This window comes from Alternaria dauci, chromosome 2, assembly GCF_042100115.1.
Source record: "Alternaria dauci strain A2016 chromosome 2, whole genome shotgun sequence".
Taxonomy (NCBI): domain Eukaryota; kingdom Fungi; phylum Ascomycota; class Dothideomycetes; order Pleosporales; family Pleosporaceae; genus Alternaria; species Alternaria dauci.
The window spans coordinates 2766467-2791076 of NC_091273.1; the positions used below are offsets into that span (position 1 = coordinate 2766467).

Genomic DNA, 24610 nt, shown 5'->3' on the forward strand with positions numbered 1-24610 from the left:
GTTAGACCCACATTATCCCCCACAAAGCACGCATGTTCATATCGCCGGTTTTCTTGACCCTCCTACCACGCGTTGAGTGTTTTGCGGCAGAATGCATACATTGTAATCCTTCGATTTCCATCGAAAAGCGCATAGCAAGTGTGGCGCATTTCAAAAATCCTCTGTGGCGCAATTGGCTAGCGCGTCTGACTGTTACAGCTTGCAGTAGCGAATCAGGAGGTTGGAAGTTCGAGCCTTCCCGGAGGAGGATTATTTTTGCACCTCGACGCCAGCCAGGCAATGAGACGGGTTGCGCGATTGTAGGGAGAGACGGCATTCTTTTTGCTAGCATGGCAGCAAAAGACTCGGTGTGTTGGTTGGGATTTATATGTCAACGAGTCGGAAGAACATTGAACAACGCCGAACAGGGACAAACGGTGTCACTAGGAACACACCATTCTTTGTAGTAGCTTACGATACAAACGGCATATCAAAGCACAGTTGTGGTACACAATGTTTCCAGTCTCACTTTGCCTCCAATGTCCAGCTGATGGCTAGATTTGGAATCGAGAGGGTATTTTGCAGGTCCTCCTTCCAACAACAGAAGCTCAATAGAAAAACAGCATATCGGCCGAAGAAACTTCTTCATTGCAACAACTAACACGACACGTCTATATTGTATCCTTTGAGGCAGATCCAACAAATCACAAACACGCACCACTTCACCTCTTCTTATTCCTTTTGGCAGCCCGCTTTTCACCCCTAACATCCTTCTTCAACCGAGCGTCGACCATCTTATATTTACCCTTGGTACCCTTGGGTCTGTTCTTGATACCCTTGTTACCGCCCTTGGCCACAATAACACTGACCTTCTGCTTGGGCTTCTTCTTCGCAGCTCTCGACATCAACCGGGCGATACTCTGTGCCTTCTCCTTCTCCGTCATACCCTCTTCGTCCGCCAGTAATGCGGACTTCTTCTTAAGCTTCTCCATGCGTTGAGCAGCCTTGAACTTCTTGCGAGCTTGCGCTTCGCGGACCTTCTTGATTGGCCGAGCGTTCAGGGCGCGAAGCTTCTCTTTGATGGCGGTAGCTGCTGCAGCAGTGGTGGGACGTTGGAGTTTGGAATGCTTGTTCTCGTCATCGAGGAACCAATCTGGTAGGCCCTCGACGTCACGAAGGGAGTAGCGATTGAAGGATTCGTCAAGGAGGTCGTACTTTGTTTTCTGACCCGTGGCCATCTGGTGAGCGAGGGTCATGGCCTCAGCTGTAATGATGTCGATATCGGGCTTGCCGTTCTTCATAGGCACGTTGTCTTGCTCCCATTGAGATTCGTCGCGCTTGACTTCTTCGATCTTGTCCTCTTCGTCTGAAGATTCGTCGTCAATGGCTGGCTTCGATTGAGAGGTCTTGGTGCTCGTCCGTATGCTCAGTCCTGTCTCAGCCGCGGGCGCGGGTGTGACGCTTTCATCCTTCATTTCGGTGTCACCTTCGACATCGATGCCACTGTCATCGTCTTCCTCCAGATCTTCGAGTCCATCAATGCCTTTGAAGATGTCCTGGTCGAAGAATCGTGCTGCGCGTTTGGTGAGACCCGTCTTCGGCTGCTCCTCGTTATCGAGGTCGGTGATCAGTCCTTTGGGCCCTTCCTCCTCGTCATCACTCCAATCGCTGTCAGCATCCTGTACGAGCTCCTCATCGTCACTTTGCTCCTTGTCCTCGTCAGAGAATCCGTTCCACTCTCCATCGTCGTCCTGTTTCCTCGCGCGCTTCGCTCTGTACTTAGCATCTCGTGCTGATCTCTGCTCGACGTAATCACCGTACATGGAGTCGAGCTCTCGCTCGAGACGGTCCTCTTCGTCGTCAGTCTCAAGCTCCTCTTCGCTCTCTTCTGGCTGCTCGCGTTCAATGACTTGAGCCATCTTGCCCTTGGCAATCTTGTTGAGAGCGCCGGCCTTGTCTACTGCCTTCAGAGCGAACATGGAGTCCTCGCCTGTTGGTCCAGCCTGTTCCAAACCAATCTCGAAAGGTGTGGCCATGTTCATCTGCAGACGAGTGATCTCTTTTTGCTTGCGCTCGTTCTCAGCTCGGCGCTGCTTTTTCCTCGCCTTGGAGTCCTTCTCTTTCAGCCGCTCCAGCTCCTCTTGGATCTGCATCTCTTCGTCCATGGACTCAATCTCTGCGATCTCGTCGCCTTCCTGCGCCTCTTTGGCCTTTTCTTCTTCTTGAGCCTTTGTCTTCTTGGTCGCAAAGCCAAAGATCTCGCGCACCCTCAGTCGCCAGCGAAGAAGGCGCTTGAAGTCAGCCCGACCTAGTACCTTGAGATCGGCACAGCAATCCCTAATCTCCTTTGTTGTTTCCGGTAGCTTGTCAATGGTTGCGACAGCGATATCGCCGTTGGGCTTTTGTTCGAAACTGAGCTTGTTCAGACCACCCAACATGGCGATGGGGTCAGTTGTCTGAATAAAGTCAGACACAGGTGCCTCTTTGAACTGTGTCCAATCTCCCTCCTCGTAACCCTCACGCTTCCTCTTCTTAACTTCGGGCTTGAAGACCTTGGCTTCGTTATTGGGCGTAGGGTCTGAGAGTTCGGCGAAGACACTGCGAGCGTCGAGGAACTTGGGGTCGAGGTGTTTTGGGGCTTTGTAGCCGCGGCAGACGACGAAGATTTCGGCGGAGACGTTTCGGGACGAGGGCGGCTTGGTGGCTTCGACCTTGGTGAACAACTGGTTGAAGACCCAGAGAAGGGAGTTGTAGTCCTTGGATCTGAAAATCTTGGTTACGAATGTTCCTCCTTCGACCAAGAATTCAGTAGCCAATTTCATGGATTGCAGGACCAGCTCGGCCTGTGTGAAGGCATCCTGCACCCACGCAGTTCCGACGTTGGGCGCACCGTCGTGGAGTACCGTGTCACACTTGAGATGCTTGAGATGCTGGCGCAGCGTCGCGCGGCACTTGTCTGTGGTGATGTCGCTCTGGAAGGTGATGCATCGCGGGATGGGCTTGATTGGGGCGAGATCGACACCGACAATGAGGGAATGCGCGGGCATAACCTGGGGTCTTTTAGTATGTAGGCGCATGGAATTGGGCAGAGTGAGATACCTCTGAAGCGACTTGACACCATGATCCGGGCGCGGCGCAGAGATCAATCAAGACCTTGCTCTTCTCGAGGAAGTTGTACTTTTTGTTCAGTTGGATCAATTTGAAGGCGGCACGGGCACGGTAGCCCTTCTCCTTGGCGAGCTTGTACCATTTGTCGAGACGACCTTTTCCGTGCTGCTGCGGGTTAGCTGCTGCTGTCGGTATTGCTCGCGCGCCTGCGCACCTTCTTCTGTATCGCCATTGTTGCGGTTCGGCGTCGTGGCACTGCGGGCAAAAGTTCGCGCTACAAATTTCAGGAAGGCCGACAGCATCGCTAGCTAGTCCAGGACTAGCGTGTACGGGGTCGTGGTGCGCCAAGGCCAGGACTAGTGCACGGGGACGGCCAATCTGCATGACGCAGCCATGCCGACGCGCACCTGGTCCACGTCGGGATGAAGGTGTGCTGCCAACTTTGCACGTCTTTTCCATGCTAACTCACTCTCCAGAGGTCCTACCGCCTTCTCTCTCCATTCACCCTCTCCGCACGAATGGGGCCACGCAAGAAGTCCAAGCCAGACACCGAGGCTCTCGCTGCCGCACCCACCGAGGGCCCTGAAGGCCCACCTGACGCCAGCACTCCCAACAGTACTCCCAGCAGCACTCCCAGCGGCAGTCGAGTCTTTCCAGAGGCATCCTGCGACAGCTCGGTAGCGGACTCCGCGCCTTCGGTTGGCGCCACCACACCGACAGCCTCTGGGACACAAACACCGCGGGCCAAGAGGTGGCTGTCAGGCTCAGGCAGCTGGCGTTCCAAAGCGCCTGCCATAGTCAAGACTGCAAAAGAGAGCATCGGCGTCAGTGGCGGTGCGACAGGCGAACTGCCCGACGAGGAAGCGAAGAAGCCAAAGGACGAGTCTCCCAAGAAGTTCCTCACCAAGCGGAAGTCGAGCAAGGGCGACGCCATACCCGCCTCCATCACAGAGGTCAACGTATCCTCCGACGGCCTCCTCGACGAAGCTCCAAAGCCGAACGCAAACACCGCTCAAGAGACACCAGCGCCCCAAGTCAACGAACCGCCGTTGCCCCCCGAACCGCCCAAGTCGCAGGTGGACGCGGCTGCTAGTACATGGGGGTGGAGAAGTTGGTGGTCACGGCCGGACGGCTATGACCCGGCCAAGGCTACAACTGAGGCACACTCAAGTGTTGACGAAGCCTCCACTACGCCGCTGCCCGGACCGACCCCCTCAGAAGAGCCCGATGCGCAAACAAAGGGCCTAGACGCGGGTGCCATGCCATCCAAGCCCGACCAGGCCGTAGAGACAGAGAACAAGGATGCGTCAACAGAGGCAGCTCCGCATCCAGACACAGAGGCCAAGGCTGCGCCGTCGACAACTGCTAAAGTCCTAGCAAGAGCATCTGGTTCTTGGTTTTGGACATGGAGTAGCGCGCAGAACGCGCAAGCAAATCCTCCTCCCGTCGACCCTCCGACCAGCGATAGTAATGCGCCAAAAGCTGACACTGTGCCCGAGGCTCTACCAGAAGCACCCGCCGAGACCGAGACCCCAGCCCCGCAAGAGACCCCCGAAGCGACAGCTCCAGCCACACCTGCCGAGACGGGCCAGAAGAACACTACGGGGTCGTCAAAGGCCTCGGCATGGGCGTTCTGGTATAGGGGCAAGTCAGGAGACGAAAAGAAGGTGGGCGATACTGGACCACAGAAGCATGTGGGCGAAGTTGCAGTGTTTGATACTCCTTCGCAATCAAATCCAGAAGCAGCGCAATTCAACGAGCAGGAACAGCCCAAGTCAGATGCGGAGACACCCAAGGAACCACAACAAACACCGAAGGATGAACCAGTCGCCAAAAAATCCTTTGCCTCGTTACGGGGACGACCGAAGCCTAAGAATCCTGCGAAAGACACACCAGTCGACACCCCATCGTCAAGTAAGACTGCCACACCAACGAAAGCCTCGCCAGTACTCGAGCCTACGAAGCCTGAGACACCATCTACCGCTAAGCAAGCGTCGAAGCAGTTGGCCAAGGCTAAACAAGGCCCACCAAACCTCCTGTTACCAGAGTTTAGAACAACCTACCAAATGGTCCAGCAACCGAACTTCTGGAAGCAGATCCGCCAATACTTTCTTGGAGGCGAACCTGCGGCTCCTCACCTACACATCAACCCGGCACCACCGAGGATTAAAAAAGCCGTAGCAATCGGTGTCCACGGTTTCTTTCCCGCGCCTATCATCCAAAAGGTGTTAGGGCAGCCGACAGGCACGTCGATACGCTTTGCCAACGCCGCAGCCGCAGCAATCAAGGACTGGTCTGAAGCGCGAGGGTACAGTCCAGAGATCGAGCAGATAGCGTTAGAAGGCGAAGGCTTCATTGCTGAGCGGGTAAACTCCCTCTGGAAGCTCTTGCTGAACTGGGTCGACCATCTCAAGCAAGCTGACTTCATCTTGGTTGCTTGTCACTCACAGGGTGTGCCAGTAGCTATGATGTTGGTTGCGAAGCTTATACAGTTTGGCTGTGTCAATGCGACGAGGATTGGAGTATGCGCTATGGCTGGCGTTAACATGGGTCCATTCATTGAGTACAAGACAAAGTACTTTGGTCCTACAGCTGCTGAATTGTTCGAGTTCTCGAATCCCAAAAGTCTGGTCAGTCAGATGTATCTTGCCGCTCTAGACGAAGTCCTCCGGTTCGGTGTACGGATACTGTACGTCGGTAGCATCGACGACCAACTTGTCTCTCTCGAGGTGAGCAGGTTTCTTCCGTTGCATAACTTTCGCGATTTACTGACACACCGTAGTCGTCGACCTTCTCAACGCTTTCGCATCCTTACATCTACCGAGCCGTCTTCGTCGATGGTCGCATCCATGCGCCCGATTTTCTCACCCATCTCGTTGGCTTCGCACTGAAGCTGCGCAACCTAGGCCTACCTGACCACGGCCTGGTCCGCGAACTGTCGCCCGCTCTAGCAGGCTCCTTGTATGGTGGCGAAGGTCACTCTCGTGTCTACGAAGACCCTGCCATCTACTCCCTCGCCGTGCAGCATGCTCTCGAAACAACATCTCTCCCTATTCCTACGACTAAAGAGCGACCAAGCACAGCGGGCAGCTTTCAGGGCATTAATATTCCCATCGTTGGCGAGAAGTTCGCCAATAATAGTAAAAAGGAAGACTTGTATAAGCTTCGTGTGAAGGATTACGAACCCTCTGCTACCACGACGAACCCGAACCCTTTCTTCCTGCCATGGGCGATGCGGGGGTTATTAGAAGAGGACTTTGTTAAGAAGGAACTTGGACAAGAGGTCGAGGAGCTACTCGGTATGTTCGAAGCATGGAAGCCGACTGGGAAGCAGCTCAAAGATGTCAAGTTTAGACTCGAGGGTGTGAGGAGTAAGCTTTGATGACTTGATATATCAGCATTTTGTGTAACTGTATGATTATGGGGGCGTTTGTTTGGCATGGCTAGGCGTTCAGGAGGCGCAATTTCTCTGACGGAAAGATACCATACACCGAGAGTAGAACACACAGCGCTTTGTCTTGATCGGATCAATTTGTAAATGTAGATACCATGTGACAGTGACCTCCACTCTGTGCTCGCAAACGCGTGGTGATCCTTGTAGTGGTGTTCGGCGACTAGTAGTTCAACCCAATTCGCTCATAAACTGCACATCTTTGTACACGAAGCTCTTTATCTCTTACCACTCGAACACTATTTAGTTGTCGTCGTAGAAGATCTCCTTGTACCGGTGCGTAGCATCTACTACGGCATTTGCTGCGTTGAAGTCTGCGTTGTATTAGCGCGATCCTCGCCTTTCCTCTCGAACGAGTACCTCCTCCACTTGGTAGGGAGGGGGATGAAATTATGCATGCTGCCTCAAAAGGCTGTTTCTGTGCTTTGGGCGCGATACGAGTATGATGGATGGGTATGTTTAGAGAAGAGCACGTACCGATATTTGTTCCAAAGTCGGTTACAGCTTGTACCTTGACCTGCAGATTCTGATCTACCTTGCCGATAATTTCTACCGCGTGGCCGACGGCGAGGTGTGAATCCTGGTCCAATTTTAGTCAGCTCATACTCCTGATGAAGTTCCTTTGTTCTATCCTTCTAGTGGCTTGAACGAGATGTAACCGCGGGTGAGAATGCTTACCCTGTTCAAGACAACGTCCACATTACCTCCTGCATCAATGACTGCTGTCTCACCACGCAACTGCGTGACCTTTCCTAGCATGCGCACGATGCGGTGTTGAAAGTTGGCGAGGTGTGGGGCGAGAATGCGGGGTGTTTGTGGGTGGTCCATTGTGAGTGAGCTTCGAGAGAAGATCTTTTGCGGCAACACTTGGCTCGTTTGAATAAGAGGTGATCTTCCGTGGGTTACCGGGCGACTGCTTGTTGATGTCGTGGAGATGGTGTTGTGTTTAGTAATTGAGTGGTCAGGTTGGGGGAGTGGAGATGAAGGAAGGTTTGACGCGTCGCGTGGCGTTAGCGTGGTGCGCTAACACGTGACTGTGTCCAAGCTCGCTATTTTCTCGATTTGCCATTGAGATGAGACATTCATGTTCGAACCTCCCAACGCTCAGACCCATTACAACGTCAGGGTGCTACGTATTCTGGGTGTCTCTTCAATACCATCCTGTTAGCGCCATCGTGTTTGGTTAGCGCCATCTTAGCGCCGTCGTTGGGCATATAAACTTCTTCTGTCGCCGCCAAACTTCTTCTTCTTCTCCCAGGCAAGGCGGCGAAGTCACGAGTTCGCTATCGAAAATGAGATCAAAGTGCTTGATGTCTGGCTGTCCAAAATGGCTGATTCTTTACATCATGTCCGTGGGATTTGGGTGGAGACTCAATGTACTTGAAGTATAGCAAGGTGTTTTTGGATATGTACGGGAGAAGTTTTTGAAGGTATGCATTCTAGAACGTAGAGTGACATGATTCGAAAGAGAGTTTTTCGAGGTCATGAAAGCATGTAGGCCGAGTCTTTCGAAAGTGATGACCGTGAGGAGGACATTCCAAGGTTTGTGTGGCTTCAATCAAAATCATGTGTCGACAATGTCATGTGTAATATGGAAGAACCTATATAAGCAGTCTATCAGTAAGTCCTTGAGAAGATCTGTCAACGCCTTAAATACATCTAGGCTTCTTGATACTCACTACTACCACTGCCTATAATAGCGGATTTGGCGATAACGACAGTAGTCTGGCAACTGCACGGGACCTTCCACGAAATTTGCTTACAGACCTCGAAGGTCAAGTTGTAACGGTAAAAATGGTTTCATGATACTATGTAGGTTTCACAACCTTGCGTGAGGAAAAATACAACATCCGTTCACCCCTCAATCTTCTTCAATAGCTCCCGCATCTTCACCAACAGATCCGGTATTCCGAATGGCTTCCCAACAACATCGTCCATGCCTGCGTCTTTGGCATCGTCCATCTGTCCTCCTCTGATATTTGCAGTAACTGCTATAATCGGAACATGCTTCGTCACTTCTTTCCGTTGCTCCATCTCCCGTATCTTTCTGCAACACGTCAGGCCATCCATCTCCGGCATCTCGCAATCTATGAGAACAATGTCGAGTGGTATACCATCGGTAGCGCAAAATCTTGTTCTGAGAAGATGCTTTAATGCCCAGATGCCATTGTCGGCGGTGCTGGTAACGCAGCCTGCTTTCATGAGTTGTTTGACTAGCACCTTTTGATTCAATAGATTGTCTTCAACGACGAGAACATGAAGCCGATTATCTTTAGCTTTATCTCTTTTTTCACCAATGGACAGTGGCATATCTGTTCCGACAAGATATCTATCTTTTCCTCTTCCAGTTACGGCGGAGAGCGAGGATATTATTGGTTTTGTTATTTCCCGTGTGGCTACCGCATAATCGGTTTCGAGGGCGTGTTTGATTGTGTCACAGGAAGATGTAGGTCTCTGCGCAATCATGCGCTTGCATTTTAAATAGAATCCGAAGGTACTGCCGACGCCCGCTCTGGAGGAGACACCAATCTGGCCTCCGTGGAGTTCAGCAAGTTGGCGCGAGATAAACAGTCTGAGGCCGCTGCCACCGTATTGCATGTGCGTTCGCGGAGACTGGGTGTCAAGTATAGTATCAGTACGCAGTTTATTGGTAGCTTGTTGGTTGGAACGACCCACAACTTGAGCAAACTTCTCGAACAACAGTGATATCTGCTGGGGCGAAAGTCCGCAACCTGTGTCCTGAACTTGGAATTGAAGGTAGACGATCGAGCCTGTGCCCCAACCTTCATCGCTCTCAAATTCAGTTACAATGTGTCGTGATGGAACAACTAAAAACGGGATCTTGGGGTTAGTTGCAGCCTCATTTGCAAGAATACAGTGTATGCTACTACGTACACCTGAACCCTTCCGGCATATCGAAGGTAGGCGACTCCGCATTAGCAGAGACGTGGACCGTGATTGAGCGGATTTGAGAGTCCATGGTGAACTTGATAGCATTCGTGATGAGATTGACGATGATCTGAAGGAGTCGACCAGGGTCAAGAATCACCCAGTCAATATCGAGATCTCGAACACTGGGATGTGATACAAATCTGAAATCGATGTTCTTGGCCTAAATTTCAGGACGAAACCTAAGAGTACAATGTTAGTGCTGATCTCGTGCACGGGGGCTCAAGGCAACCAACATTCCCATTGATCTCTGGACAACGATAATTGGCTGTGAGGGCATTGGCGTAATGCGGAGAAGATCTGAGTCCAATTTCGAGACGGTGAGAACGTCGTCGACGATCGACTTTTGATGCTGAACACAAAGAGCAATGTTTTCCGCTGCTTCGACGCAATCTTTTGCGATTTTCTTATCTTCGCTGCGCGAAAACTTGCACTGTTTCAGAGTATCTCGGATGTCCTCGGCGCAGATGAGAATTGCGGAAAGCGGATCTGAGTGTTAGTGAAGGTAGTTAGTACATGTCTCACATGCATTTCATGCGGAGAGATCGCTACTTCTCATCTCGTGTGACGTGATGTCAATGAACTCGTTCTGCTGGCGCTTTGCCTCTTCTGCTTCTTGTAGGCCTTGCACCCACTTCAGATGCGAGATATCCGTGAGTGAGCCCATGATGCTGACGAGTTCACCATCGGCGCTTAACTCTGGCGGACTAGCTGCCAGGACCCAATACTCGATTCGTTCACCATCGATATCTCGGGGCTGACATACAGAGTTCGCGAATTGCAGCTCACGGCTTGCGGGCTTGTGGTGAGTGACCATGTCTGAAAGTCGACAATCAGTGTTAACGTACGTAACAAGTAAATGCCACAGAACGTTGCCTACAGTCCCACATTTCTTGTCCAGCCTTTTGGCTTTCCCCCACCATCATATCAACGGACCATGGCAGTTTTTCCCCTGTAGGCGAGACACCAGTCATTTCATAGTATCGGTCGTTCGCCTCTACTAGAAGTCTATCGGGGTCGAACAAAAACATGCCCATAGGTGACAGTTCGGTCATTCGCCGCATACGTCCGGTCTGAAGCTGAAGCTGTCGAGACATCTGCTCTCTTTGTAGGGTGGCTATCTCTGCGACTTGTTTGCTCCGACACACTTCGTCTTCGAAGAGAAGCACTGACGCTAGCGATGTAACAATCTGCCTGTTGAGCATAGCCATAAAAGACCTGTACTCCTGATCATATGCTCTTCGGGGATTGATACCCAGTAACAACAAAGCGCACACATTGTCTGCGTTGGATGGTCGCAAGGGTAGAACCATGGCCTCTCTGCATGGATCCTTGTAGCCTCGCCACTCGATTATGTCTAGAAGTGGTTGGGGAATCGTATCGTCCTTGTTGCTTAACATGATGGGCTCTAGGGTTTGCGTAGCTTTTTGAAAAGCTGGTGTCAGAAAACCATCACTATCTCCGAAATTGAACCTATCGGGCGAGACTGCATGCTCTCTCGGCACGCCGATTGATCTTTCAAAAGCGCAACACTTTGTAGAAATTGATGCAGCATCCGGATGCGAAGAAGCGCTTTTAGCGTCCTCCGGTTCCGTAACAGTGTATAAGAGTGCAAAGGGTACGTCGTAATCATTATGGTTCAAGCCGTCCAGAACTCTCATCCAGAATTCCTCTCCAAGTAGCGCAAACACGATATCAGTTTTCATCTCGCATGACATTCAAATAATATATGTACACTTACTGACGGTACGTGTGGCGTTCATGCACTCCCCGAGATAGCGCAACAGCCACATTCGTCTTGCGCTAATGGACTCAACCGTGGTGTCAAATGCGTTGAGGTAGACTGTAATCCACTTGGAGTCAGCAGGCTCATTACTTTCATTAAAGCCGACCCAGCTTCATCATAGAGCTGTTGCGACAAGTCGCAACATTACCTACACCCTAAGACGCGCTCAGTACCACCGAAAACTGGAACCTATGACGATGTGAGCGGTCCGTGTCCACCAGACAAATTCCATAGCGCTAGTACTCACGAAAGACCAAGTAAAGAAAGACTCTTCCATGTAACCGTACCGCATGATGGGCAATGGCTGGTTGTGATTGAGCTGGGCATGACCTGTCCTCGCACATTCGCGAATTACAGGTCCAACTGCATGCTACATCTCGCCAAAAGGGCCTGAGAAACCTGTTCCTATCAAAGCTGGATGTTTGTTGCCTGCCACGTCGTCTCTGTAAGCCTCATTGTAGAGCATGGTCAGATCTTCGCCCCAGAACACGGAAGATGGATGAGGGTTGCGCATGACCAAACAGATGATTTCTCGAAACTGAATGGACCACCTGTTCATAGGTCCTAGCGGCGTTACTGCCCAGTCGATGCTCCTCACAAACTGGAGATAATCCGAGAGAACACCTCTTGGATGCGGTACTGTCCAGTCTGGTACAGAAGAGTCAGGTGTAGACAAGGTGACCGCTGAGATACTCGAGGAGCTATTTCTGTTACGGTCCTTTCCAAGAAGTACAGATGGGAATTTGGGTCGCTGCACGTCTTCGATAATCTCCCGCGTTGGTATAGCCTCGGCAGAAGCTAAAGCTTTGGCTACATCAGCAGTCATATCGCTGTGCCCCTCTTTCTCGAGGCGTGGTGTTGATGCACACAACGGATCTGCTTCAGAAACATCTTCATCCTTGAAAAGTGTGTGCGCGCTGATCATCCGCCAATTGGGATAGATTGAAACACCCAACCATAGCCAGTTCTCGAACTCTATGGTGATCGGAAACAGATCTCGAGAGTCGTTGAATCTGCTAAGATATGTCGCCCATATCCGAAACTCGTCATGTGATGCTCCAGTACCGGTAGAGTTGTGATAGCTTTGCGAGGTTCCGATTATCTGTTCCAACAGCTGCTCTTGCTCTTTCAGTGCTGCGTTGCAGAAGACGGGTTGGATTGGAAGTCGGTTCCCCTTGGCGTAATCGTCCATATTGAGCATGAACGTAGGCCGATTGTCGAGATCCAACAGTCGCGGAAGAGTACATGTGTTGAGTACATCAAGAGCGTCATTGCGCCGTTGGGCCTGATGTAGAGTGGAAGGGGCTGGAGGCAGCGGTAGCTGGAAGAACGAGCTGCCCATAGGTTCTCGGTTTGTAGGATGTCTCGGTCCTGCGCGTCGGTAAGATCAGATACAATAGAGGTAAAGTAGGGGTGTTTTTGAAATGTTAGGATGTAGTGCATGACGTGAAGGAGCGTAACAAAATATGGCCAAGCTACTTGGAAGACGCTCCCAGCACATGCCGTTAGCGATGGATCGTGCGAACGCAATTACCACAACCGCAACGGTTGGATCAACAGGAAGGCACATGATAGACAAGCTGGTTTTGGAGTATGCGGTATCCAGCTGTTTATGTATTGTTCTGATAGCCTCTTTGAGAGCATTAGTTCCATCCATCAGTTCTTTCGCGTGGCGCTTCGCGACTTTTCTAGCCACATAGCTTCGTCGAAGTGTCACCGCCATCGATTCAGACCAACACATTCGACATTTTGATAGCGCTTACGTAACATAAGGACACAACGCGAGGATAGTCTTGTACGGAGTGGATGAGGCTGAATGGTGGCATACACTGTGACAATCACGCTAGTTGAAGATGACGTCACGCGTTGCAGCGCCGCATGAACTCCAATACAGGAGTAGACATTAAAGATCGGTCAGATTGGGTAGGTTGCTACTAGAGGGTGGGCCTCGGTCGATTCTCAGAACGCTGGCTTGTACCTGCTCGATACCTCCGGTGGGTAAGATCGGGAGATTCTACGGGCTGGGAAAGCGCGTGCAGTGTCCAGAGATCCGGGTCCTGAATGGTGCTTCGATTTCTGCGCCGGGGAACGTCCCGTGACGATCTCAAACCCAGAATTCTATTCTGCAAGTGAATTTTCGTATATCGAACGGAATTGATGGGGTGTTCATAGCGCACAGAATACCTTGCCGATACGATGAAGCTGATCCGAAGTCAAGTATTGTGAGGCCGACAATCCGGTCGTGTTGGCAAATCTCGGCGGGATCGCTTCTCCACAATCTAGTCCGCTTTAGGACAGCAACCTCTTTTCCCCCTCCGGATTCTCCGCCAGAGATTTCTCCACACTCATGTGGTTCCAGCAGTCCCTCTTGCTCACAGCATCGACTAAATGATAGATGTTCGGCGAAATTGAAAGGACCTTTCACGCCAAAGAAGCGCCGGGAAGCCCATTATCCATCGTGTGTCCGACGAACCCTTCGGCAAGCGGATCAACGATGTCAATGGCGCACAACCGCCGCATTCGATAGTCTCCAGACCCCGATTCGGTAAACCAGCTTCGGGTCTGCCCAGGAAGGAGATCATGATCAGGGGCAATTCTGCACGCTAACACTGTACATGGCGCAAGATCTGCAGGACTATGCAGATCAATGACCACCAAGATACGCTTCCGCGACTGTTCTATTTGTTCGACGACGCTACACAAGTAATAGGGGGAAGAATTCGTGACGGACCGCGACGCAAAGTGAAAGCAGGACGACGATCTTGAGCCACACGACTCGTGGGGTGAGAGTGGTTAAAGATACGACACATATTTGCTTATGCCGGCTGACAGGGACCCTGCATCTTTCCATCTTCTGGTTGTACTTTTTGCTGGTACCAAGGCTGAGACAAGGTCAATATGCGTCTCTCAGTCCAATCGCTAGCTCTCCTGAGCATTCTCCCTACGTCGATCGCTGCACCCGCACCTGCACCAGCCCCGGTGGTAGCAGAAATTGCGCCAATCTCCACACCAGCACCCTCTACTGAACAGGTCCAAAGTCTCGATGAGAGACAATTGCTAGGCAACGTCATTCCTGGTTTATTTCCCGGCGTAATATCTCTTGTCGGGAACCTTCTCGGTGATGTGAACAAAGCTGTTGCACAGGGCCAGCCCACAAAGGTGCTCAGCATCATCTCGCAACTTCAACCTACTACGCGACCGACGAACATCGAAGCCGCCGTCGCAAGGCAATCTAAGATCTGGGCAAGCCCAACCACGCGAACAGACTTTTTTGCCGCGGTTGCAACTCAAATAGCTGATGGTCTGGTGCTTGATGGAACCCTAAACGCCGCTCTGAACGGTGGTCTACCAGTTGGCGAAAACCGGGTCAACAACAACAATCCACCTACTTCTGGCATCTATCCCAAGAGGGATAATGCAGATGCTCCATACACGCTCTCAGAGTCCGCACTACGCCAGGCGATCTTTATCCCGCCTAGCTTCACATACGGTGCGAAACGACCCGTGATCTTTGTGCCAGGTACTGGTGCTTATGGAGGCTCCAACTTCGCCAGCAATCTCAGAAAGCTATTGGCAGGCAAGAGCTATGCCGATCCAGTATGGCTTAATATTCCCGGCGCCATGCTCGGCGACGCGCAAACGAATGCCGAATACGTTGCCTACGCTATAAACTACATCAGCGCCGTCTCCCGTAGTAACAAGCAAAACATCGCTGTTATCTCTTGGTCCCAAGGTAGCCTGGACACACAGTGGGTGTTGAAATACTGGCCCTCAACCCGCAAGGTTGTCAAGGATTTCCTTCCCGTGTCTCCGGATTTCAAGGGCACCGTTTTGGCCAACGTTCTCTGCTTGACGGCAAACAGCGACCAGGCGCTCGGTCCCTGTAATCCTTCCGTCATTCAACAACAAGCTACCTCTGATTACATTCGAGCTCTGAGGAGTGGTGGCGGTGACAGCGCTTACGTACCCACTACAACCTTTTACTCTGGTTTCTTCGACGAGGTTGTCGAGCCTCAGCAAGGTACTGGAGCCTCTGCCTTCATCAACGATGCGCGAAACGTTGGTGTCTCCAATAACGAGGTACAACGCGTTTGTGCTGGGCAGTTGGCAGGCTCCTTCTACGGTCATGCTGGCGTTTTGTTTAATCCTCTGACTTACGCATTAATTGTTGATGCGCTTCAGAATGACGGACCGGGTAACTTGGGGCGCATCGACGTGAAGAGTGTTTGCAGCAGCTACGCTGCCCCTGGCCTTGATCTTGATGATGTCTTGGCTACCAGCGGGCTGATTTCGGTGGCTGCCGTGTTGCTGTTGGCATACCCACAGAAATCATTGAAGGAGCCTGAGTTGAGAGCATTTGCTACGTAATCTGCATGTACAGAAGTGATGAAACATTATAATCATTAATGTATTTTATAATTTGATCCATCAATTCATTCAGCAGCTCGTATCACGAGAGCCTCACAATACGTTCTTTGTGCTACCCTTCTTGGATGCTAGAGTCCGCCCTGTTGATGTCACAACTGTCCATCGTAGCCAAGTCGTTCCACACATCCCTTGACTTCAATAACCATGCAGTAGGTATCGCGAGACACATTGAACCAGGGTATGAACTAGGACAACGATTGGAGATCAATTGCTCCAAATTATGCACCTTTTTTAGTCTCGACATGCCCTTCTTTCCACTCGGAAGTCAGCGTGGGAGCTAGGAAAGATCCATGAGACTGCGGCGAAGCAAATGAACTCTTAATATTTGAGTACGCTGGGTGAGATCTGAAGCTCTCAACTCCTGATGCAGTCGTGAATGTATCCCAACGTGTTTGGTAGCTTGGAGCTTGAACCATTATCGCCTGTTGATCTGGTAGTTTGATCATTCCCTCCGCGTTGCCCTTGTTCTGCTTTATCCTTTCTTCACCTGCCGTAGCTGTCATCTCTCGATCCACCTGTTCTGCAGCTGCCTCCATGAAGATATTTTGCACGGGCGTGATCGTATTGGAATTCAGGGCCTTCTCAGCTCTTAATATTTCCAATAACTTCGCTATCTTTTCTTCTCGCGAGAGTTTCTTGAAAGCTGCCATGGATTTTGCACAATAGGCTGGGTCGGAAAAGTCCGTTGGGCCTGGAAACATAGCCGCCTCCGGGAGAGATGTGGGCATTTCAGCGGATTTGGCGAGGGATGTAAAGCTGGGATGGGTGTTATCGTAGTTGGTAGGAAGCAAGCCAGGCTGCACGGGCACAGGTCGAGATGGGATGGGAACAGGCTGTGGCTGGATATTCTGCATCATAGAGTGGGACGGATAGCCTGATGGCTGAAGATAACGCGGTTGCTGGTGAACTGGTGCAGCAATTCGAGAGCTTTGAACTGGATGCTGCATTCCATATGTCTGCTGCTGGTTCAGTATCTGGGCCAGTTCCATAGCAACGGATGCTTCGATCTCTTGGTTCTGATGATGGTAGTGCTGCAACTCAGCAAGTGTCAGAGATGCGGAAAGGTCGGGAGCGACAAACTGGCCGGGGGATGCGTAGAGCAAACGAGGGTCAATGAGGCTGTTAGGGAGAGGCGGTCCTCTTGCCATCCTGGGACCTGAAGGCGCTGGTAGATCAGCAGCTGTTAGAACAGAATATGTCGGTACTGTGGGTTGCTTTGGTTTTCCATTAACAACGTAGGCGTAAGCTATGATGGAGTAGCCTGGGGGGAGGGGGTAACAACATAATTCATCAAGCAATAGGCTCGGAGAAATGCCCCACGTACCTTTTACGTTCTTGGCCGCCATCTGTGTAATTCTTTCTCTCTCGTATCTCTTCCAGGCGTCACTAGGCGGAACACGACGAGCCAGCAACTCGTATGAACCTTTTAACTGCGCGCGACGAATGAGAAATAAGGCGAGGGACTCTAAATTCTCTGTGAGGTCCTTGATGTCGGCCGAAAGGTCTTGGTGGCGGTGCTCGATGGCGAAGAAGACACGCTCGAATAAGAGATCATCACCATCGATGTAGGAGACCTGGTCCATGTTAGTGCCCCAACAGCAGTAGAAGCGAGTAGAGGTACGATATAACCCACAAGCTTGCTTCTAGACGAATCGAGTGCGCGCTCGATGTGCGGCGTCATGTCAAGATCACGATGCAAAACATGCTGGAAAGCGTAGCGCAGGTAGGGCGTGAGCGTGTGCGCAACCCATTGCGGGTCAACAGGTAGCAACAGGTTGCTCATGCTAGGCCATACACCTTAGCGATAACGAGGTACGCGACAGAAAATGTCGAAGACTGTGAGAGGGGCGCGGAGATCGAAGAAAGTGGGAACTGAAGCACGTGATTTCGGGTGTCGACTTCACCACGACTTTTCTGTACCCTGCGTGCAAACGACTACTACACTGTAGCGTTTGGGGTTGTCGAAGCGAGTGATTATGATAAGCATAGCTTTAGTGAATAAGACATTATATTTACGGCATCGAAACAATAAAACATCGTCGTCGAAATGACAGAGACACGTAGCGCGTGGAAAGCTGTTGTCGGTCATGCTCTTAATGTTTTTGACAAACAGTAAATCACTTCATCAACGACTGACTGGCAGGAAATACCATAAACCGAGTGGCAGAAGGCGCGATTCTCAAAGAACGAGGCTCTAACACTCTCACTTCGACTGTGGACGGTGACGTCGTAGCCGTGCTAGGTAACCAGAAAATGGCCGTGCAATCAGTCTTGTAAGTGACCTGTATAGGTAATTGGGTAATGGGTGTGGAGAGCTACTGGTGTTGTTCAGTGCACACTTCTGTCGGAAGTATTTATGAGCGCAGGACCCTGAGCATTCATCTGTACTGGTGAACCTTTTAGGATCACGATATTGGTGCCTTCCGCATAAGCATTCTGGGAAAATGATACGGTCAGAACAGATGTTGCTGTCGAGATGGATTGTAGTTAGGAATCTCGGGAGGGATGGATGACGGCGGAATGTGTCGGAAGTGATTCGTGGCTGCGAACGGCGCTTCAGTAGCAAAAGTTCGGCGGATTGATCAACGGAGTGGTTTTGTAGACGAGGTGACTTGTTCAGCAGAGGCGAGGATACGTTGTTGGTGGCGGTTCAGTGCTGGCGTGGCAGGAGGGCAGTCGCGTCGTTGCTTTTGTGAAAGCACGCGTCTGCACACGTGACGCGATTCAACGATGACGTAATTCTCATCATTGTCCTCTCCGCTCCACCCCACTCAGTTTCTCTGCCAATCCCACGTGCGCGCACATGCTCCATTGATACATACAAAACTACTTCCAGATTGTTGTGGCGCCCTTCAGAGACCTCCGTCTCAATCCGAAAGCGCACTTGCTGCAGTCACGGCGATTGAAGTCTTTCTAGTTAAAGCCGTTACAGCTGTACCGCATTGCACTATGGCTTCGAGGGCAAGCATTACTGTTCAGGAAATTCGGAACAGGGGCTGATTGGGCGTGCGCAAAGCCGAGGCACATCATATTCCGTGGAGGAGTGCATCCGCCGATCGACCGAACCTTGAAGCCTCAAGGACAAAGCCAGTCTAGAATTCCCATGCCATTTCCCTTGCAGGTTGGGAGTGCGGACATGCCGTGCAAAACACTGCGTGCGCATCATCTCATGGTTACCTACCTTCTCTCGTGCTGACATTTCAGCCCCTAGGGCGTAAGTAAGCAGCAGTGCGGCGCAGCACAAGCATGTTGTCGTTAGCTACCGGGCATCAACTCATTCGAGAACCACCGGGCCGCTCGGGTGTCCACCGTGATGTGGCCGCATGGCTCTGCAAGAATGCGGCGGTGCACACTTGTCTTAGCTCTCTGATAGCTTCTCGGGACCAGTCAAGGCATCAAGAACATAGTCATTTGCTGAAGGGTATGCCGACTTGGAAAGATTGACTACTCCATTTAGACTCTGAGAAAAGTGCAAACCACGTAACCATTTTCCACAGTCGCAGAAGAAAGTGTAGTTCTCATTCGGCCAATAACTTCATCCTTCGCTCTCATAGTCAGACTAGAGGATCATGCATCCACTTGGCAATACTGCAATGTGGTGGCGTTGAGAGACAGTGGATCAAAGCGTGCAGCGAAGTCAGCGTTTACATTTTATCCAGCCAGTGCGACAAAGAAGCAATACTCCATTTGCAGCGCCGTACATTCCGGCTGGGAGAAGATGGTGGATCTGGAAGTGAACCGATAAAAGACCGTAGCTTAGGTCAGACTAATCAGTCTTCGAGGAGATCAGGTAGTACTGAAACGAGAAGAGTGATTGCTCCATTGTTGTCTGCAGCAAGGTGGTACGGGCGACAGTGTAACAAAAGGATTGTGTACTAAAGCGCCTGTTCGTCTCTGCTGGACTGGTCCTACTCACGCTTCACTATATCAACACAGAACACATCCTTACCTTTCGACAGACCTCTTCTTTCCTCTCATATCTTTTGCTCTATACCACGACTTGGAACGGTTGTTCCCTTCTGTGAGAAAATAACGACCTTCCGACTCACGAGACACCAAGTCAAAATGAAGTTTGCTCTCATCAGCACGGTGATTTATATTGCCACCGTTCTTGCTGCTCCTGGAGCCGTATGCGTTCCCAAGCCACGGTGCCGAATATCTCACTAACACACTACCGTCAGATATCGCTCAATCGGTCCTTCAAAACTATCTCGGTGCGCGATGACAACAATACCGAGGGTACTATTCACATTGCCTGCATCGAGTGTCCATGCGGAGTATGTGTTTATTTTTTTGTTCGCACCTCGCTCTCCTTGAAGGTGTATCCATGATTCAGGTGGCTCAAACATAGCCCTCGAGCTAACGACTTTATCAGGGCTTCAATGGTGACTGTCAATGCGTCAACAATGGTTGTTGCTGTGATATGACCAATCCCGGACAACCGCCTGCAGGTGGCTGGTAGAGGTCTTTTTCCTAGTGGGAATTCTCGAGACATGGAAGCTGATGCTCTCGAAAGCCTCTTCTCTTCCATGAATAATGTGTCTCGGCTCCTGTTTTTGGCTACTGGACTAAACATGGAAGCTGAATGTGTTGGATCATTGGACCTCATTCTTGCCGATGGCAGTGAAATGATATGTGGGGAATTGAGATTAGTGATGAGACGCTGAGAGGCTGTCTGAAATCTAGCCTAGCTCAGTATACCTCTGCTTTCGAGCGCTCTTTAAACCACTCACTCAGTTGACCGCTTTTCTCTTTCTTCTTCCTTGCCTGTGGGTCTTGGTACTTTTGCTTGAGACTTCGGTATCATCTCCGACGTTATGTGCAGTCTCGTCATTCGTGCCATCAGTCCTTTCCCTGGTACTCTTTCCCTCTCTCTCATCTGTCCCTCTACTCTGCTCTGTCTCATTGCTCTCGTGAATGTCTGCCATATCCTCCATAGTCCTCAATACCATAAGCACAGCATTCGCGAAATCCCCTCCCTTGTCTGCCAGGATCTCACAGAATTCAGCATTACTATCTTTGTTCACTCCTTCTCTTGATGTCACGTCTCCATTAGAATCTCTATTTCTCATCCACAATGCTTCATAGTAAGTCTGTATAAAGAACTCATCCTCGTTTGCTCGGTCCATTGCTTGGATTAACAAGTCTGTTCTCTCGATGACTTCGGACCACGTCCCGTCGTCGAATTCAGTTTGCGTGATTGTAGAGCCATATGCGAGCTTCATCGTAGGAACGAGAGATTCTGTGATCCACGCAGGTGTAATACTTGGAGTGCGAAGTCTGGGCCGAACTTGCGCGAGTTTCGCAGGAATCGAGTTTAGATCGGAGGTCGCATCTGAATGTGAAGAGACTGGGTGCTCGTAAGGTCCGTAAGGCCCAGTTGGGGGTATTTCATCCATAGTTATGATGCGATAACCTAGGAACAGGGTCAATTGTCACGAAACATAAGGAGGATCATGAAGCGCCAATGTATAAAGCGAATGGATTGCTCCTCTTCGAAGTGATGGTAGCGCATGACTACGCGGTTTGTTCATGAGATCATATCCCGCTTCCTAGTCGATGAGAGATGGCCAAGTAAGATTTCTGAGTGTTGTTGTCAACTCGCAAAACTTCATGGTCGCAGACGATGTGGATTTTGTTTGTAGCGATATCTTCTTGATTAAGTTTTGTACCTCGGTACGTCGCCGTGGCCTCGTCGCGTAATGCAAAACACTGCTGCACGATTCTTGAGTTTTTGAGCACCCGTCTAGACGTGGATTCGCATATCCAGGATTTTCGCCAAATCAAATTCAGGTTAAGAAGAGTCAACTCTGCTGCATGGTTGAGTAGCGGTAGATTGAGAGGGCCAGTAGTTCGCAACGACCAACAGGCGCCACGTGCACAACAACAGTGGGTGGCTTCACGTCGACGTCATCGCACCCTCACTGCGACGCGCAACTGCATGGCCAACAACATGTCGGAAATGGCCGGGATCACGTAGCAATTTTGAGGTGGGGTTGCGATAGAATGTCACGACGGACCCGTAGCTTCTGCCTGCAGCATATTCCCTCCTGGTGCAAACTGCCGATATCCAGTCGCATTTTCCGAGCCCCGCGCGTCACCCACGGAAAGCATATCGCAGGCATGTCGTCCGATACAAAGCAGCAGAAGAATGCCAAGTTTGGGCACTTGCCTCTCTCCACATCTGGGCCTCTAGAGACCAGTCTGTAAGAAACGTCCATGTACGAACCGCACGCGAGACATGTGCTGACTTGGTACCCGCACCTCCTAGGACTGTACGGCGTGCACACCCACTCAGGCTCCCACATGGCTAACGTGCCGTCCAGGGCAATGCGCTCCTCCGAACACCGTACTTCAACAAGGGTTCAGCCTTCACCAAGGAAGAGCGCGACACCTTCAAGCTCCATGGCCTCCTCCCCACCAACATCCAGACCCTCGACGAGCAGGTCAAGCGCGCATACGCCCAGTACAACTCCCGACCGAGCGACCTTGCCAAGAATACATTCATGACCAGCCTGAAGGAGCAGAACGAGGTGCTATACTACAGAGTACGCTACGGTTGACAGTGTTGCTCATGGCATGGCTGACCACTTCGCAGCTCATCCTTGACCACCTTAAGGAGATGTTCTCCGTCATATACACCCCAACCGAAGGCGAGGCTATAGCCGACTACTCAAAAATCTTTCGACGGCCCGAAGGTTGCTTCCTCAACATCGACGATGCAGACCGCGTCGAGGACGATTTGAAGCAATGGGGTAATTCCGACGACATCGACCTGATTGTCGTGAGCGACGGCCAGCAGATTCTGGGAATTGGCGATCAAGGCGTAGGAGCTATTCTGATCAGCATCGCCAAGCTCGTCATTTACACGCTATGTGCTGGGATACATCCTTCACGAACGCTGCCCGTAGTCCTTGACTGCGGCACAGATGTCAGTATAGAGAATTTAGCAAAATGGCGCGTGCTGACAAGCGCAGAACAAAAGTCTCCTCGACGACGAGCTATACCTTGGCATGCGGAAAGAGCGGGTGTATGGCGAGAGATACGATGACTTTGTCGACAAGTTTGTAACGGCTGCAAAGAAGCATTACCCTAAAGCGTACATTCACTTTGAGGATTTCGGACTGAACAACGCACGAAGGATTCTAGACAAGTACACACCTCAGATCGCATGTTTCAACGACGATGTACAGGGCACCGGGTGCGTGACACTCGCAGCAATCATGGCAGCTTTCAAGGTTAGCGGGACCAAATGGGATGAGGCTCGCTTTGTCATGTTCGGCTCAGGATCAGCGGGCACGGGAATTGCAGATCAGATCCAAGATGCCATCGCCCAAAACACTGGAAAATCTAAAGAAGAGGCTGGGCGCCAAATTTGGTATCTTACTCTGAACCCCTGGCCAGCCAGCTAACTTGCGCTAACTTGGAACAGGTGCGTCGACAAACCTGGTCTGCTACTACAGGGCAAAAAGGATCAACTTACTCCAGCCCAACTTCCGTTTGCGCGAGACGACAAAGAGTGGGAGGGCAAAGAGCACGGCGATCTGCTGTCCGTCATCAAAGAGGTGAAGCCGCACGTGCTCATCGGTACCTCGACCAAGCCAGGATCCTTTTCAGAAGACGTAGTTCGAGAAATGGCAAAACACGTCAAACGCCCCGTCATCTTCCCACTCTCGAACCCAACCAAGCTCCACGAAGCCAAGCCGCAAGACCTGTATGACTGGACCGATGGCAAAGCGCTAGTTGCGACGGGTTCGCCATTCCCGCCGGTGAAGCACAATGGCAAGGAATACGACATATGTGAGTCTTTTGATATCACTTCTGTATTCATGTTACTAACTACTACAAGCTGAATGCAATAACTCGGTGACATTCCCTGGTATCGGCCTCGGCGCAATTCTCTCCCGGGCCCGCCTTATGACTCCCGCCCTCCTCGTTGCAGCTGTTCAAGCCCTCGCTTCGGCGGCACCCGTTCTCAACAACCGTGGAGCCGGCCTCCTCCCAGATGTGGAAGACGTACGTGAGATCAGCGTGCAAATAGCCAGAAACGTGATCAAGAAGGCCGTAGAGGATGATTTAGCTCAAGAGAAGGACATACCAAGTGGCGATGCAGAGTTAGAGGAGTGGATCAGAGAACAGATGTGGGAAGCAGAGTACCGTCCATTAAAGTTGGTGAAAGAGAGCAACGCGACTGCGCATGCAAGAGGAGAAGCAGGCACAGCGAGTGGACAGAGAGAGGGGAAGCACTGAAGCAGACGGTCATGACACACGTACAGCTCCAGTATAGACGTCTACAGTTACAATCATCCTCCTGCCCTGCTTTCTTTGCCTTTATCTCATGCGATCATAACATCAAAACACGTGCTGTACTTGTTTGCACCACCAAAACTCCACACCCATATCATCATATGCCGTCCTTTCTCCATGCACTCTGGCCTGCAAAGGAGCGTCAGTGAAAAGACATATTTTCAAGCCCTCTCCTCTCCTCTTGGAACGACATTGAGAAGAAAAGAATATGAACTTACAGATGCAGCGTTTGCCAGTTTCCCTTATCATGAAGGTCCTTCGGTCCCCACCCGGGCGCTGTGACCTTTGTATCCAACGGGTATGCGAAACTCTCCTCACTAAACCCGTTCCTCTGCACGATATTTTCTTCCGTCAACTCTTTCACATCTACAATCTCTGTTTCCTTGCTACCAGCCCAGTAAACGGACACTTTCCCCGGATCGCCCATTTCGACTCCGCCAAAGTTACCACGGCTGTGACCGTTGCCGCCGAACATGAGGGTTATGGATGACCCGGCTGAGGCGGTCGCCATGGGAGCTGGTGAAGTGTGTGTGGGCGGTTTATGACCGGGCTCTTGGGGAATAGAAGAGGCCAAGTATTGAAGAGGGCCTCGTTGGCTGGGG

General features: G+C 51.2%; 8 protein-coding genes across 8 annotated transcripts; 4 read left to right on the forward strand and 4 right to left on the reverse strand.

Annotated features, from left to right (window-relative positions):
* Nucleotides 1-606: 606 nt before the first annotated feature.
* Nucleotides 607-3341, reverse strand: ACET3X_002944 (uncharacterized protein). Its single transcript, XM_069449743.1, has 3 exons — nt 3302-3341; nt 3079-3252; nt 607-3029 (listed from the first exon to the last, which is right to left on the reverse strand). Exons 1-3 carry the CDS (start codon nt 3317-3319, stop codon nt 702-704), a joined length of 2520 nt encoding a protein of 839 aa, XP_069309491.1. The 5' UTR covers nt 3320-3341; the 3' UTR covers nt 607-701.
* A 143-nt stretch (nt 3342-3484) lies between these two features.
* On the forward strand, nt 3485-6469 carry ACET3X_002945 (uncharacterized protein; the record flags this gene model as incomplete). Its single annotated transcript, XM_069449744.1, has 3 exons — nt 3485-3515; nt 3564-5816; nt 5870-6469. Exons 1-3 carry the CDS (start codon nt 3510-3512, stop codon nt 6467-6469), a joined length of 2859 nt encoding a protein of 952 aa, XP_069309492.1. The 5' UTR covers nt 3485-3509.
* Nucleotides 6470-6769: 300 nt separating this feature from the next.
* On the reverse strand, nt 6770-7510 carry ACET3X_002946 (uncharacterized protein). The gene is made up of 3 exons (XM_069449745.1): nt 7217-7510; nt 7016-7118; nt 6770-6852 (listed from the first exon to the last, which is right to left on the reverse strand). Exons 1-3 carry the CDS (start codon nt 7364-7366, stop codon nt 6782-6784), a joined length of 324 nt encoding a protein of 107 aa, XP_069309493.1. The 5' UTR covers nt 7367-7510; the 3' UTR covers nt 6770-6781.
* Nucleotides 7511-11643: 4133 nt separating this feature from the next.
* On the reverse strand, nt 11644-12465 carry ACET3X_002947 (uncharacterized protein; the record flags this gene model as incomplete). Its single annotated transcript, XM_069449746.1, has 1 exon — nt 11644-12465. One exon carries the CDS (start codon nt 12463-12465, stop codon nt 11644-11646), a length of 822 nt encoding a protein of 273 aa, XP_069309494.1.
* Nucleotides 12466-13626: 1161 nt separating this feature from the next.
* ACET3X_002948 (uncharacterized protein) lies at nt 13627-15659 on the forward strand. The gene has a single exon (XM_069449747.1). The coding sequence runs from the start codon at nt 14172-14174 to the stop codon at nt 15639-15641; it is 1470 nt and encodes a 489-aa protein (XP_069309495.1). The 5' UTR covers nt 13627-14171; the 3' UTR covers nt 15642-15659.
* A 4107-nt stretch (nt 15660-19766) lies between these two features.
* ACET3X_002949 (uncharacterized protein) lies at nt 19767-20163 on the forward strand (the record flags this gene model as incomplete). Its single annotated transcript, XM_069449748.1, has 3 exons — nt 19767-19829; nt 19883-19978; nt 20077-20163. The coding sequence occupies 3 exons, from the start codon at nt 19767-19769 to the stop codon at nt 20161-20163; spliced, it is 246 nt and encodes an 81-aa protein (XP_069309496.1).
* Nucleotides 20164-21633: 1470 nt separating this feature from the next.
* ACET3X_002950 (uncharacterized protein) lies at nt 21634-24009 on the forward strand. The gene is made up of 7 exons (XM_069449749.1): nt 21634-21907; nt 21973-21976; nt 22028-22249; nt 22300-22632; nt 22679-23079; nt 23134-23501; nt 23551-24009. Exons 1-7 carry the CDS (start codon nt 21708-21710, stop codon nt 23949-23951), a joined length of 1929 nt encoding a protein of 642 aa, XP_069309497.1. The 5' UTR covers nt 21634-21707; the 3' UTR covers nt 23952-24009.
* A 28-nt stretch (nt 24010-24037) lies between these two features.
* Nucleotides 24038-24519, reverse strand: ACET3X_002951 (uncharacterized protein; the record flags this gene model as incomplete). Its single annotated transcript, XM_069449750.1, has 2 exons — nt 24038-24137; nt 24227-24519. 2 exons carry the CDS (start codon nt 24517-24519, stop codon nt 24038-24040), a joined length of 393 nt encoding a protein of 130 aa, XP_069309498.1.
* Between the last annotated feature and the right edge of the window lie 91 nt (nt 24520-24610).

Coding starts and splice junctions, on each gene's coding strand:
- ACET3X_002944 (XM_069449743.1), bottom strand. Junction 3,030..3,078: donor GGTGTCAAGTCGCTTCAGAG/GTATCTCACTCT, acceptor AAAAGACCCCAG/GTTATGCCCGCGCATTCCCT.
- ACET3X_002946 (XM_069449745.1), bottom strand. CDS start 7,366: ATGGACCACCCACAAACACCCCGCATTCTCGCCCCACACCTCGCCAAC. Junction 7,119..7,216: donor TGGACGTTGTCTTGAACAGG/GTAAGCATTCTC, acceptor AAATTGGACCAG/GATTCACACCTCGCCGTCGG. Junction 6,853..7,015: donor CGACTTTGGAACAAATATCG/GTACGTGCTCTT, acceptor AATACAACGCAG/ACTTCAACGCAGCAAATGCC.
- ACET3X_002948 (XM_069449747.1), top strand. CDS start 14,172: ATGCGTCTCTCAGTCCAATCGCTAGCTCTCCTGAGCATTCTCCCTACG.
- ACET3X_002950 (XM_069449749.1), top strand. CDS start 21,708: ATGTCACGACGGACCCGTAGCTTCTGCCTGCAGCATATTCCCTCCTGG. Junction 22,633..22,678: donor TCCTTGACTGCGGCACAGAT/GTCAGTATAGAG, acceptor TGACAAGCGCAG/AACAAAAGTCTCCTCGACGA. Junction 23,502..23,550: donor TGGCAAGGAATACGACATAT/GTGAGTCTTTTG, acceptor AACTACTACAAG/CTGAATGCAATAACTCGGTG.